This window comes from Zingiber officinale, chromosome 5B (assembly GCF_018446385.1).
Source record: "Zingiber officinale cultivar Zhangliang chromosome 5B, Zo_v1.1, whole genome shotgun sequence".
NCBI classification, from domain to species: Eukaryota; Viridiplantae; Streptophyta; class Magnoliopsida; order Zingiberales; family Zingiberaceae; genus Zingiber; species Zingiber officinale.
In genome coordinates, this window is record NC_055995.1 from 107,116,486 (window position 1) to 107,130,626 (window position 14,141).

Here is a 14,141-nt window from a genome sequence, read left to right on the forward strand (position 1 = left end):
AATATTGAACTCATTGAAAGTTGCCAGGTTGTAATGGTAAGGATGTTCAATTATTTTTTTACGTATTTACTATGAGACTTATAACTAAGTACCCAATTTATCTTAATGACTGTGAAAATCTTTTATAAAACTTAGCCCATCATTCAAACTTAATATTACCTAGCCTGTTGCATTGGGTTAGACAAGAGATTCATTTCTTGGTCAATGGTTGTGGTTAGGCCAGAATTTTTCCTTTAATAATTGATATTTATTTAGATATGATAATTTAATATATAAATTGATGGTGAAATAATTTGTTGTCCCTGATAAGTTTAGCCTACGTACACATCATCATTAGAGTTGTCAATGACTTATTCCTCTTTATAATGTTTATTTATAATAAATACTTAATTTTGATAGATTTTAAAGATATCGTATAAATCTGATGTAATATTTTTAACAAACTATTTTTAAAATCCTGTAATTTTAAAAACTATTTTTAAAATATCGTATAAAAATCTGATGTAATATGTATTAATTACTATTTTTATCGTATAAATCTGTATAAAGATATCGTATAAATTTATATATTTTAATCTTTTTAACAAACTATTAAAGAAGTAATTTTGTGATATTTTTAGTAATTAGTAATAAAATGTGAAGATTTTATGAGATAAAAAAGGCAAAAATCCCCCTATGATTTTTTTCACAAATTAAAACCCCAAGTAAAAGGGCTTCTTCCCATAGGCATAAACCCTAACCTAACTGCGATATGTCGTGCGCGTGGCGCCAACTAGCCCTCTACAGGTACCTTCACCCGTCCGTAGAGCGAGCCGCTGCTGGTCCCCGCTCCTTCAGCGATGAAATCTTCTCGCGCCTATTCAATCAGCGTATTGTTTGCATCAATGGCCCTATCTCCGACGACACGGCTTCTGTCGTCATCGGCCAGCTTCTATTCCTCCAGAGCGAATCCTCCCATGATCCCATCCGCCTCCGCATTAACTCCCCTGGGGGTACCATCACTGCCGGCCTCGCTATTTATGATACCGTGCGGTACATCAGCACCCCGATCTCCACTCTCTGTATAGGCCAGGCCACCTCCATAGCGTCGCTACTCCTTGCGGCTGGCACCCCTGGCAAGCGCTACGCCCTCCCCCATTCCCGTATCATGATCCACCAGCCAACTGGTGAGCCCTTCGACAAGGCCACGGGCATTGCCATGCATGCCAAGGAGATTCTCAAACTCCGTGAGTGCGTCAACAAGATCTATAGCTACCACACGGGGCAAACTATCCGGCAAATGGAGCAGTGCATGGATCGTGACATGTTCATGTTCCCTGATGAGGCCAAGGAATTCGGACTGATCGACAGGGTAATTGTTGTTAGAGTGTATACTAAAAGCCTAGCTTTTGGTATAAATATTTATCTAGAAATAAGAATCACATTGGTCAAATGTCTACATTTATGATAAAAGTAGTTGCTCAATTAATTTATATTGTAGATAACATGGTGTGTGGTGTCACACACAGAAGATCATGTTATTGGTTCCTTATAAATTATAAACAGTAGCTCACGACCAAGATGGAAAGGAACAAACCATTGGAAGGTCGTAGTGTAATTAGGTATTAGTTTATCTTAACTATATAATTACACTAGTACACTTAGAGTGTATTGAGTAGGACCATTTGAGGTCGTTCCTTTTATACTGACTTTATGAAGGAACAAAGACCTCAGTTATTATGGAAGTGTGTGCTCTTAATCCTAATATAATAACAAGCACATATATTTGATATTTTTTTCTTTAATTTATCAATGGGTGAGATTTAGTTCAATGAATCAATAAGCCCGATAAGTTGGGAAATGATATCACTTATAGTGTGTTGTTGATTATAGAAGGAAACCGTGTCCTAGTAATCTAGGTTGAGAATGTCCCCAAGAGGAGCTCATAAGGATTGTCATGTTAAACCCGCAGGTGGACTTAGTCCGACATGATGATGAAGTTGAGTGGTACTACTCTTGGAGCTAGATATTAATTAAGTGAGTTGTCTATAACTTACTTAATTAGTGGACATTTGTTATCTTAAACACAGGGAGACTAACACACTCATAATAAGAAGGAGCCCAAAATGTAATTTGGGATTGGTGCGTAGTTCAATAATAGTTCTTTAGTGGAATGAATTATTATTGATGAAATTGTGTGTTCGGGGCGAACACGGGATGCTTAATTTCATCGGGAGACTAAAACCAATTCCTCTCCTCGGTCCCTATCGTAGCCTCTAGTATATAGAGATTTATACCCACCGCATACCCACCTTCTTACCCATCTAATGGGGCCGGCCAAGCTAGCTTGGAACCCAAGCTAGGGCCGCCAAGATCAAGTGGATGTAGGTGGCCGGCCAAAGCTTGGGTCCCAAGCTTAGGTGGCCGACCACTAGAATATTAAAAGGATTTTATTAAAATTATTTCTTATGTGGATATCATGATTTTAAAAGAGAGTTTAAAAATTAAAAAGTTCCTTTTATAGCTTTCTACAAAAGATTAAGAGAAGAGATTAATCTCTTTCCTTATTTGTAGTTTAAAAGGATGGTTTTAATTTTTGGTAAAAACTTTCCTTATTTGTAAATCATCTACATGTTTAAAAGAGAGTTTAAAATTTGAAATCTTTCCTTATTTGTTGATTAAAGGAGGATTTTAAATTTTAAGAAAACTTTCCTTTTTAACCATGTTCATGATTTAAAAGAAAGTTTAAAAATTAATAATTCTCTTTTATTAGTTTCTACAAAAGATTAAGAAAAGACTTGATATCTTTCCTTATTTGTAGATTAAAAGAGGTTTTAATTTTTAAAGATAACTTTCTTTTTATCCACATGTTTAAAAGAAAGATTTTAATTTATTAAATTTTCTTTTTATAAACCAATCATGAAGGGATTAAATTATTGGAGAAATTTTTATAAATTTCCGGAAACAAATTAGGAAGTTTTAATTCTTGTTTTAATTAAAACTTTCCTTGATTTGGGGCTTGAGGTGGCCGACCATTGTATTTAAAAAAGAAAATTATTTTTAATTAAATAATTTTTCTTTTCAATGGAAAAAGAATTAAGAAAATTTTTATTAAATTTTCCTTATTTGCCAAGACCAAGGATTATAAAAGAGGGGGTAGAGGAGGCTTCAAGGTGAACGTCTCTATTCTATTTTTCTTCCTCTTTTTCTTGGTGGTGTGGCCGACCCTTCTTTCTTCTCTTCTTCTTCTCTTTGTGGCCGAACCTCTTCATGCTTATGGAGTTTTAATTGGTGGCCGGATCTAGCTTGAGGAAGAAGGAGAGAAAGCCTACATCCCTTGGAGCTTGGTTGGTGGAAAAGATCTTCATCTTTTGGAAGCTTTGTGCTTGGCCGAAATTTGAAGAAAGGAGAAGGTGCTTTGGTGGTTTCTCATCTCAGAAGATCGTTGCCCACACAACATCCGAGGTTAGAAGAGGAATACGGTAGAAGATCAAGAGGTTTTTTCTAAAAGGTATAACTAGTATTTTTCTTTCCGCATCATACTAGTTATTTTTGGAAATAATACTAAATACAAGAGGCATACGATTCTAGAGTTTCGAATTTGTTTTCGATATAGTGTTCTTTTGTTTTTATTTTCCTTGTGATTTGATTGTTCTTTTCGGTTAACCTAAAGTTATTTTAGGAAATTAAATATTAGCTTTCCATAAAAGGTTTTGTCTAGTCGGTGGTGGTTGCTCCCATATCCAAGAAGGCCATGTGCCTCGCCACGTCAGTACTGGGAACCAATTATGGAAATTAATATTTAATGGAATTAATAACTTAAGGTGACTTGGGTCGAACGTGTTAAGTTCCGCAGGAGATCCAAGTCAAAACCTAAAAGAACAAATAGATTAAGTTTTGGATCAAACGTGTTAAGTTCCGCAGGCGATCCAAAATTTAATTTAAAAGAACACATGGTAGCTAGGAAAAGGTTCAGACCTTTGTACAAATTTTTGTACAGTGGAACCTCTAGGTTTTCCGAGTAGCAACCAACAATTGGTATCAGAGCTAGGGTTTTGCCTCTGTGTATTTGGTATTAGTTTAATTATGCACATGTCATACATAATTTAGGCAAGTTAATAGTAGGATGTGCTAACTTTGTGGATGCAGGATCCAACTATTATGGCTTTTAGTTATTATGTGTGTGATTGGACCCTTGGACATGTCAAGGGCATTTTATTGTGTGTGCATGATTGTATTATAAAATACAGCAGGAGCTGTATTTAGTTTTATTAGGATTTTATTTTTGATCTATTTACATGTACATTCCTTTTATGGAATATAGGATCGATGGATGTAAATTTTATTTTATGTTCGATCTAGTTTACATGTATATTCCTTCGAGAAATATAGGATCAAAATGTAAAATTCTATTTATGTCGCGGATCGAATCTTGCAAAGCGTGGAACCTTCTAAGGACCAGAGGCGCAGCGGAACTAGGAGCAAGATGGATGCGACAGCTAGACCCGGTGGCAGTGGCCAAATATGGCAGCGGCCAAATATGGCAACAGCTTGGGATGACAACACACGGAGGACAACAAGAGATAAAAGCCATAATAGTTGAAAATTAGATTTTCTATTTATTGCTTTTATATTATGCTGTGTGTGCATGTTAGTTTACATATTTAGTAGGCTAGCATAGTTAAAATTCCTCATTTATAAATAACTAAGTGGGAGAGGGATTTTTAAGTAAATCCCATGGTCTCCATTACTGGTTTGTAAGTGATGCAAACAAGCTTACGCGTTGGCTCTGAGTGCCTTCCTCCATAACGGATGAGCTTGTTTGTGGATCACTATAACAGACTTCCATTTTTGGATGACTATAGGAAGTTAATTAAGAGCGTGTGATCTTCCCCAACGGAAGGGGCATAATCTTATTAATGAACTTAGTGTCAAGTAATGGTATACACTTAGACACATCTAATAGTATCCTCCCCATCGGAGTCACTGCTATTATTTGTGTGACCAAATGATACCAACTATTAATTTTATTTGTCAAAAAGTTAGGTTGACAAGATAATAAAATTAATGGGTTAAAACCCTCCTTTTACAAATGTTGAATTTGTATACGTCCACACTAACGTGGCATGTAAAATTCACGGTGTTTGAGGTGTTGGTGAATTTAAATAATATTGTTTGAGGAATCAATATTTTTTAAATTCAAAAGTTTTTGACCAAATATTTGATCAAAGACAGATCAACTATTAATTTTATTCGTCATAAAGTAAAGTTGACGAGATAATAAAATTAATGAATAAAATCTCCTCTTCGATTTTGTATACGTCCACACTATCGTGGCATACAAAATTCATGGGGATTTTTAAGGAGTTGATCTTGACCAAGTATTTTTGTGATTCTTAGGATTTAAAATGTTTGTCAATCCCCTAGTAGTCATACTATAAGAAAGACTTAGTAATCCCAATTGTAATGATTGGAAATAGGACTTGGACATTAAGGTAAACTGTCTTCTTAGAACTAAGAACAATATAGGTGTATTTAATTCATTAGTTGAAACATGTTTAGTGGTGTTATCTACCAGAACCTGGAGTGTAGATACAGATGCCATTAATCATGTCCGCAATTCATTGCAGGGTTCCAGGAAACCCGACAACTAAATGAAAATTAAAACACTGTCTACATGGGCACTACTGTAAAAATGGTAGCTGTTGCAGTGGGAGATGTTTATCTTTTGATAAGAATAAAACATGGATTTTTGAGTAATTGTCTTTACGCACCAAGTTTAGAAAGAACTAGTTTTCAGTTTCTAAACTATTCAAAGAACTTGATATTCTGCCTCTTTTAATAACAAAGTTGTTATTAAGAGAAAGAGGGAAGTTATCTGTTCTGGTACGTTGGTTGGCAATTTATAAATCTAATAACTCTCACGATGCAACAAATGGAAATTAGTAACACATCTTCTAACTTTAAGAGAAAGTAACCTTTAAAAATGAACCAATTATATCTTTGGCTTCTAAGGCTAGGTTATATTAACTTGAGTAGGATTTATTGGTAGCTGATGAACTTTTGGGTTCATTAGTAGTGGAAATCTTTCCAACCTACGAGTCTTACTTGGAAGGAAAAATAACTAAGAAGTTTTTAAATCTAAGGGGTATGGAGTCACAGATATATTGGAATTGGTTCATTCTGATTTGTGTTATCCTATGAGCATCCAGGCAAGAGGTTGTTTCAAATATTTCATCTATTTTATAGACAACTATTTGAGATACGGATATATTTACTTGAAGTGCCGCAAGTCTAAGTGCTTTGATTAGTTCAAAGAGTACGGGGCTGATGTGGAGAAATGACAAAGTAAAAGTATCAAGACACTACGGTAAGATCGTAGTGGCAAGTACCTCTTGGGAGAATTTAGGAGTCATTTATCAGAAGTAGGGATTCAATCCAAACTAATTGCACCTGGTACACTCCAACAGAATGGTGTAGGAAAAGGAAGGTATAGGACTCTTATGGAAATAAGTAGATTGATGAGTTATTAAGAATATTATCAAAATCATTTTAAGGATATACTCTGGAAACGGGAGTGAATATAGTACCTTCTAAAGTCAGAACTCTCTACTCATATAGAATTGTTGAATAGGCGTAAGCCTATTTCGAAGCATATTCGGATTCGGGTAGTCCAGCACATATGCAGAAGAGAGACAATGATAAGTTGGACAGGAATTCACTTGTTTGTGGGTTATCCTAGTAAAATAAAAGTAGGTTTATAGTCTTAAAAATCAGAAGGTCATTGTTAGCATCAATGACCGATTTTTAGAAAAGGACTATGTAATAAACCATGTGCCCATAAGAAAATTTGTTCTTAAGGAAATAATAAAAGGCATGTCTAATCTAGTACCAACTGTACAAGATGAGATACCACAAGGAAACTGCAACACGTATCACAAATGATACACAATTGCAGAAAGTGGCTTGTCGTAGTGGGAGGGTTGTTAGGCAACCTAAAAAGATTCATGTTTTAAGAGAGTTTTTTGACTCGATCCCTGGAGGACATGAACCTGATCTCCTGACATATGACGAAACACTCCAAGATAAAGATGCAACATCTTAGCAAAGAGTAATGAATAACAGAATTAGAATATATGTATTCTAATAAAATCTGGAAGCTTGTAGAACCACCAAATGATGTAAAAGCCTTTGGGTGTAAAAAGGTCTATAATAGGGAAAGAGGGATAGAAAGGAAGGTAGTAACTTTCAAAGCAAGGCTTGATGAAAAAGAAAACTTTTTCACTGGTAGCCATGCTTAGGTCTATCCGGATTCTTTTATCTATTTGGCAAGTGGATGTCAAGACAGCATTCCTTAATGGAAGTCTTGATGAAAGCATCCATATAAAGCAACCAGAAGGGTTCATTGCAAAGGGCTAAGAGCATCTTGTGTGCAAGCTCAATCAGTCTATGGACTGAGGCAAAGCTTCAAGGTCTTGGAACATCCAGTTTATCAAAGTAATCCAGACCTATGGATTTATTGAGTAAACGGATAAGTCTTGTGTATACAAAAGGTGTGATGAAAACGTGGTGGTATTTCTTGTACTATACATAGATAACATTTTTGGTAGTTGGAAACAATATCAAAATGTTATCAGAAGTAAGGGTATGGTTGTCCAAATAATTCGATATAAAGGACTTGGGAGAATGTATATATTTTTGAGATCAAAGTAATAAGGGATCGAAAGAAAAAATATATTTTACTTATCCCAAGCTTGATACATTGGAAAATCCTTGCTCGTTTTAAGCATGCAAAACTCCTCGAAAGGTTTCTTACCTTTTAAGCATGGAGTGTCTTTATCTAAAGAGATGTCTCCGATGACATCAAAGGAGATTGAGGACATGTAGGCAGTTCTTTATGCTTCGGCAGTTAGACAACCTAATGTATGCTATGCACGAGATCAGAAATCTGTTTTGCCAAGGGCATAGTTAGTAGATATCAAAGTAACCCTAAACAAGGACATTGGACTGCAGTAAAGCATATATTAAAGTACCTTAGAGGCGCTAGAGATTATATGCTAGCTTACAAGGCAGTTAATTTGGTCCCTGTGGGTTACACGGATTTTGACTTCCAATCGGATAGGGACAATAATAAGTTGACCTCGGGGTTTTGTGTTTACTTTAGGAGGAAAAGTCATAACTATGGAAGATTGATAAGCATAGGTGTTTTTCTGGACTCCACCATAGAAGCTGAGTATATGGCAAGCCTCTGAGGTAGCCATAAAAGCTGAATGACTTAATTACCTCAAGATAGACTTAGATATGATTTCTAGTTTGTCCAAAGATTATTACAATTTATTGTAATAATAATGGTGCAGTAACAAACTCGAAGAAACCATGAGTCTATAAGGCAAGTGAACACAATAGAGCGCAAGTACTACTGTCACGCCCCCAGAAGAGTCCCTGTCCGAGAAAATTTCGGCAGCATCTCCCCTGTACGGCGGACAATCAAAATTTTCTATAAGCACTAAATACTCAGCCACAGGCGGCTGGAATAATAACAGTAATGAAAATCAATCACCACGCAGTTTATATATATATTCACAACCACGCAGTAATAATACTCGACTCGAACTCAACCCTCCTCAACTACACTCGTAAAGCCCAAATCCGATTTTTTTCTTACCTCTTCTGCCGTTCAGGCAGGCATGTAGTAGAGTAAATCCAAATCATACGAAAAGTTCATCCAACGGAAAGATTCCATACAATATCCATATGTAAGTCCAAAACAAAACTAAAATAAAGTCCGATAGCGAAAAGCTAAATGAAACAACTCAAAACCAAGAATGGAGCACTCACGTGCTGGGGACTAGCGATCGAACTCCCTCCGACAAGATCAACAAAATAACAACAATGGAGGCGGGTGAGTCCAACACTCAGCAACAGTTGATATGCAAAGTAAAGAAATAACACCTAACACTAATCATGCGATAGTCCTGATATAAGAAAGATATAAATATGCATCCGAAGTAAACAGGGGATAACTAACCAGTCCCGAGTATAAGGTCAAACAGTCCGAGGGATAAGGAAATCTGATGCATGTCAAACATAGGTATCCAAACAATATGCAGCATATAAATGCAGCAAACACAGCAATAAATGCATCATGCATATGATGCCAATGATGCGCCCTGGTCACCCCGACGCCTCGATCATCTCACACACATAGTGAGGCCGAGTGGGTAGGTCTGTGACAACCGCACTCTGTCGTCACTACTCCCGATGAGTGACCGAGTGGAATGCTGCCGGAGTACACCTATCCTCCTACCCCAAATCATAGATGGGGAGCAATGCTCAACTCCCAGACTAAAGACGGGAGGAATCCTCGGATAACACGTTGTGTCACACTACCCATGAGCGGACCAACGGTGCTTAACAGAGTCCCGGCTGCAACACACTCAGCCTGAATCGACCACTAACCCATGAGTGGTGGTGTGTGCAGATCCATGTAACTGGCGATGTGCTCAACAATAATGGAGCGGACTATCGCACAGCATGCAATCATGCAAATGATGCATGGCAATAACCATATAAACATCCTGCCCTAATCCATATATATAGAAAAGTGCACCCTAGGTCAACGAATCATATCGAATCAAAGGTACACAGAAGGTATAAAACCTAGGTCCTGAACATGGTCAAGCATGACATATCACTACCCCTATAAGCATATATAAACAGGTAAAATATACCTGAGATGCAAAACCAATCAATCAATCAAGCATGTAAGATTTGGGTAGTGATTAACCGAAAACAGATAAGAAACACAATTAATGCAGCATGTTAATTTAATTACTAAGCATATCAAATGACATAAGTCAGTATCCAAAATAGAAAGGTCCATCGACTCGAGATACTGTCTCGAGTCAAGGTCCTGTATTATCAAACAGATAATGTATTTAGCTATATAGCTAAATAAAAATCTCCAAACCTATTTAATAACCTTATCCTTCCTTAGAAATGGAATTGATCCCATGTAACAAAACAAGCAATGGATTAAATTCAATACCAATCCAATTCTATACATAAACCTAATTCATCATGTATCAAAATTTACACGATACCTCAATTCACAGCCCCTCTTGATGCTGGAACAAAGGGAACTGCTCACTGGAGTGCTGCTAGAACCAAACGAAGTCCCCACGGAACCAAATCCCCTTGCTGAAATCCTTCCCACTGAGATCATGTTGAGTTCAATAAATGGAACCACAAATCAAACCACAACCCACCTGACCACCTAATCTTTTACCTTACTGTAAACAATCAGACCAAGCAGGAAGAACTAAGACTTGACCCGTCTTGCTCCTGGCCGGAAACCACCCGAGCAGAGGTGTGCCGGTGAAAGACCTAGGGCACGGCTGAACCTGGTGGCCAGTGAAGGTGGGTCGGTGTCGGCACTGTGCAGTGGAGAGGGCAAGGATCACGACGTTAGGGTAGAGAGGGACAGCAACCGATGCTAGGCTGAGGAGGAAGAGGAGAGGTGCTCGGCGTCAGCGCCGGTGGGCAGAAAGCAGGCGATCGGGTGGCGCCGGGTGTCTAGCACCTAGGGGAGATTGGTCGGCTCTGTGAGTTGCAGCCGGCGGTGGCGTCGGGTGGCTAGGGCAAGCAGAGGAAAACAGGGTGTCGGCTTCATCGAGAAGAGGAGATGAAGAGGGGGGTAGCCGAGGGGTTGTACGCTTGAGGAGAAGTAACCGCCGCCGGCGGTTAGGGCAAGGAGGAAGAAGGAATGCGGCGTCGGAATGGCTCGGCAAGGGAAGAAACGGCGACAAAAGCAAAGGAAAAAGAAATAAGAAAATAAAAGGAAAAGAATATATATATATAATCTTTTCCTCGCTTAAATCGGGTAGCCTAAACAGGCTTTTCCGAACCCCGTTTTTGTCCCCGTTAACTCGTCCATACGAGCTCCGAAAAATTCCCGAAAAATTTCCAAAAATTCCGGAAAATTCCCTTAATCATATTCGCCTATTTCCGGTATTTTACATTCTCCCCCACTTATAAAAATTTGGTCCCCAAATTTCGTTATCTACCATCAGCAAGTACTAACAACAGATATAGAGTATAAATGCTGAACGGTAAATAAATTCACATACCTCAATTGAAAAGATGGGGATATCGAGCTCGGATCGTATCCTCGAGCTCCCAAGTAGCCTCCTCGTCCGAATGATGCTGCCATCCGACTTTAACCAGCCGGATGGTCTTGTTCCGCAACTGACGCTCTTTCCGGTCGTGAATCCGTACCGGAACCTCCTCATAAGTAATGTCAGGCTGAACTGGAACTGGAATATCAGCCAGCACATGCGTCGGATCAGGTACGTATCTCCTCAGCATCGATACGTGAAATACATCGTGAACGCCTGACAGGGACGGTGGTAGTGCCAGTCGGTAAGCTACCGCTCCGATCCTCTCTAAGATCTCGAAAGGGCCAATATACCGCGGAGCTAGCTTACCTCTGAGGCCAAATCTCTTCACCCCTTTCGTGGTGAAACTTGCAGAAATACATGGTCGCCAAAAGAGAACTCTAGTGGTCTGCGTCTCCGATCAGCATAACTCTTCTGACGGTCCTGCGCCTCTGACATCCTCCGTCTGATAGTACGGATCAACTCTGCATCCTGCTGAGCTCTATGAGGTCCCAACAACTAGGCCTCTCCAACCTCATCCCAGAGGACAGGTGTCCGACAAGGTCTACCATACAACGCCTCAACCGGTGCCATCTGGATAGCCGAATGAAAGCTATTGTTGTAGGCAAACTCTACCAACGGCAGATGGTCCTCCCAACTGCCTCCAAAATCCATAACACATGATCTCAGCAAGTCCTCAAGAGTCTGAATAGTCCGCTCGACCGTCCATCTGTCTGCGGATGGAAAGCTGATCAAACGGAGCTGTGTGCCTAAAGCCTGCTGCAGACTCTGCCAGAAACGAGACGTGAACCGTGGATCTCTATCCGAAATGATACTCAATGGAACACCATGTAGTCCGATAATCTCTCGGCAATACAGATCGCCAATCGATCCAGGGAATCGGTCCTCCGAATCGCTAAGAAATGGTTAATCGATCAACGATTACCCAAATCGCGTCATGGCCTCGTCGTGTCCTCGGCAACCCTACCACAAAGTCCATGGTAATGTGATCCCACTTCCACTCAGGAATAGGAATCCGCTGAAGTAATCCTGCAGGTCTCTGGTGTTCAGCCTTCACCTGCTGACAAACAAGACATCTAACTACGAAATCCGCGATGTCTTTCTTCATACCGTTCCACCAATAGGAACGTCTCAAGTCTCGATACATACGGGTCCCGCCTGGATGAATCGCAAATCGAGAACGGTGCGCCTCCTGAAGTAGCTCCTGTAAGACCGAATGAGACTGAGGTACGCATAATCTGCCTTGGAAGAATATAATACCCTCCTCGTCTCGTATAAACTCTGGCCCGTCCAAGCTATCCGATCGCTAATAAACCGCAAATGCCGATCATCGGCTCGGCCTCTCGGATCCTCGCCCCGATCGACGATCGAGCAATCATGGTAACCGAATACCCCTCGCCTGCTTGGCCTCGCCTCAAGATCTAACTCAGAAACTCAATCAAGTTCGGATCAAGTCCTGGCAAGCCAAAGTCCCTCCGACTTCTGAGTGCATCGCAACCACATTAGCTTTCCCGTGGTAGCTAATGATACAATCGTAGTCCTTCAGTGAACTCCATCCATCGCCTCTGCCGGAGATTAAGCTCCTTCGAGTGAAAATGTATTTGAGACTCTTATGATCGGTGAGAATCTCAAATGTGATACCGTATAAATGATGGCGCCAAAGCTTCGAGCAAAGATGATGGCAGCTAACTCAATCATGAATCGGGTAGTTCTTCTCATGCTCCTTCACCGCCGAGAAGCATAAGAGACTACTCGCTGTACATCGTAACAGCGCCCAAACCCCGTGAGAGACGCTGGTGTAAAGTACAACCATCCTCTCCAAGGTAAAACCAAACCGGAGCCGACACTAGTCTCCGCCTCAGCCTGGTCTCGCAATCCTCGGTCCATATGAACTTCACGCCCGGGTAAGACGTGTCGCTGGCATAGCAACTGCGAGAATCCTCGACAAAACGCGGTAATATCCGCCAATCCTAAAATCTGCGGATCTCCTCGATCGACTTTGTCGCCCCAACCTGGATGCCTCGATCTTCGAGGATCAAGAAATACCGCTAGAAACCACGTGTCCAAGAAAACCAACCGAGGATAACGCACACTTGCCGAACTTCGCGTACAAACTGATGTCGTCTAAGAATCTCCAAGACTATACGAAGATGTTGTGCATGCTCCTCCTAATGCGAGTAGACCAATATGTCATCAATGAAAACGATAACAAACTGATCCAGATACTCCTGAAAAATGCGGTTCATCAAGTCCATAAACACCGCTGGAGCATTGGTAAGCCCAAATGGCATTACCAAAACTCATAATGACCGATCCGCACGGAATCAGTCTCGATATCGAATCTCGACTCTCGATGATATCCGGATCGCAGATCAATCTTAGAATACACTGATGTACCTCTGAGCTGATCAAACAAATCCTCAATCCGTGGTAATGGATATTTATTTCTGACGGTCACTGCATTCAGCTGCCTGTAGTCAATACATAACCTCATGGTGCCGTCTTTCTTTTTGACAAATAGAACTGGAGAACCCCATGGTGAAACACTAGGGCGAATGAATCCTCTGTCTAAAAGCTCCTGGAGTTGAACCTTCAGCTCGTTCAACTCTTTTGGTGCCATACGATACGGAGCTTTCGATGTCGGCGCGGTTCCCGGAATCAGCTCAATAGCGAACTCCACTGGCCTTCTAGGAGGCAAACCTGGCAGCTCCTCTGGAAATACATCTGGGTACTCCCGGACTACAGGAACATCGGAGAGCTGCGAACTACTACTGTCCTCAGTACTGATCAACGACAACAGAAAACCATGACAACCGTGAGACAGCAACTTCTGTGCCTGAATCGCCGAAATAATCGAGATGCCGTCGTCTCTGATGCCAGTGAAACTCCACGAGGGTTGGTTCGGAGGCCGGAAGGTGACCACCCTCGTCTGGCAATCAACGGTAGCATGATAAACTGACAGCCAATCCATGCCAAGAATGACAT

At 40.3% G+C, this 14,141-nt stretch overlaps 1 protein-coding gene across 1 annotated transcript; it reads left to right on the forward strand.

Annotated features, from left to right (window-relative positions):
• Positions 1–751: 751 nt before the first annotated feature.
• LOC121986897 (ATP-dependent Clp protease proteolytic subunit-like) lies at positions 752–10,259 on the forward strand. The gene is made up of 2 exons (XM_042540824.1): positions 752–1,360; positions 10,095–10,259. Exons 1-2 carry the CDS (start codon positions 752–754, stop codon positions 10,257–10,259), a joined length of 774 nt encoding a protein of 257 aa, XP_042396758.1.
• The last annotated feature ends 3,882 nt before the right edge of the window (positions 10,260–14,141 follow it).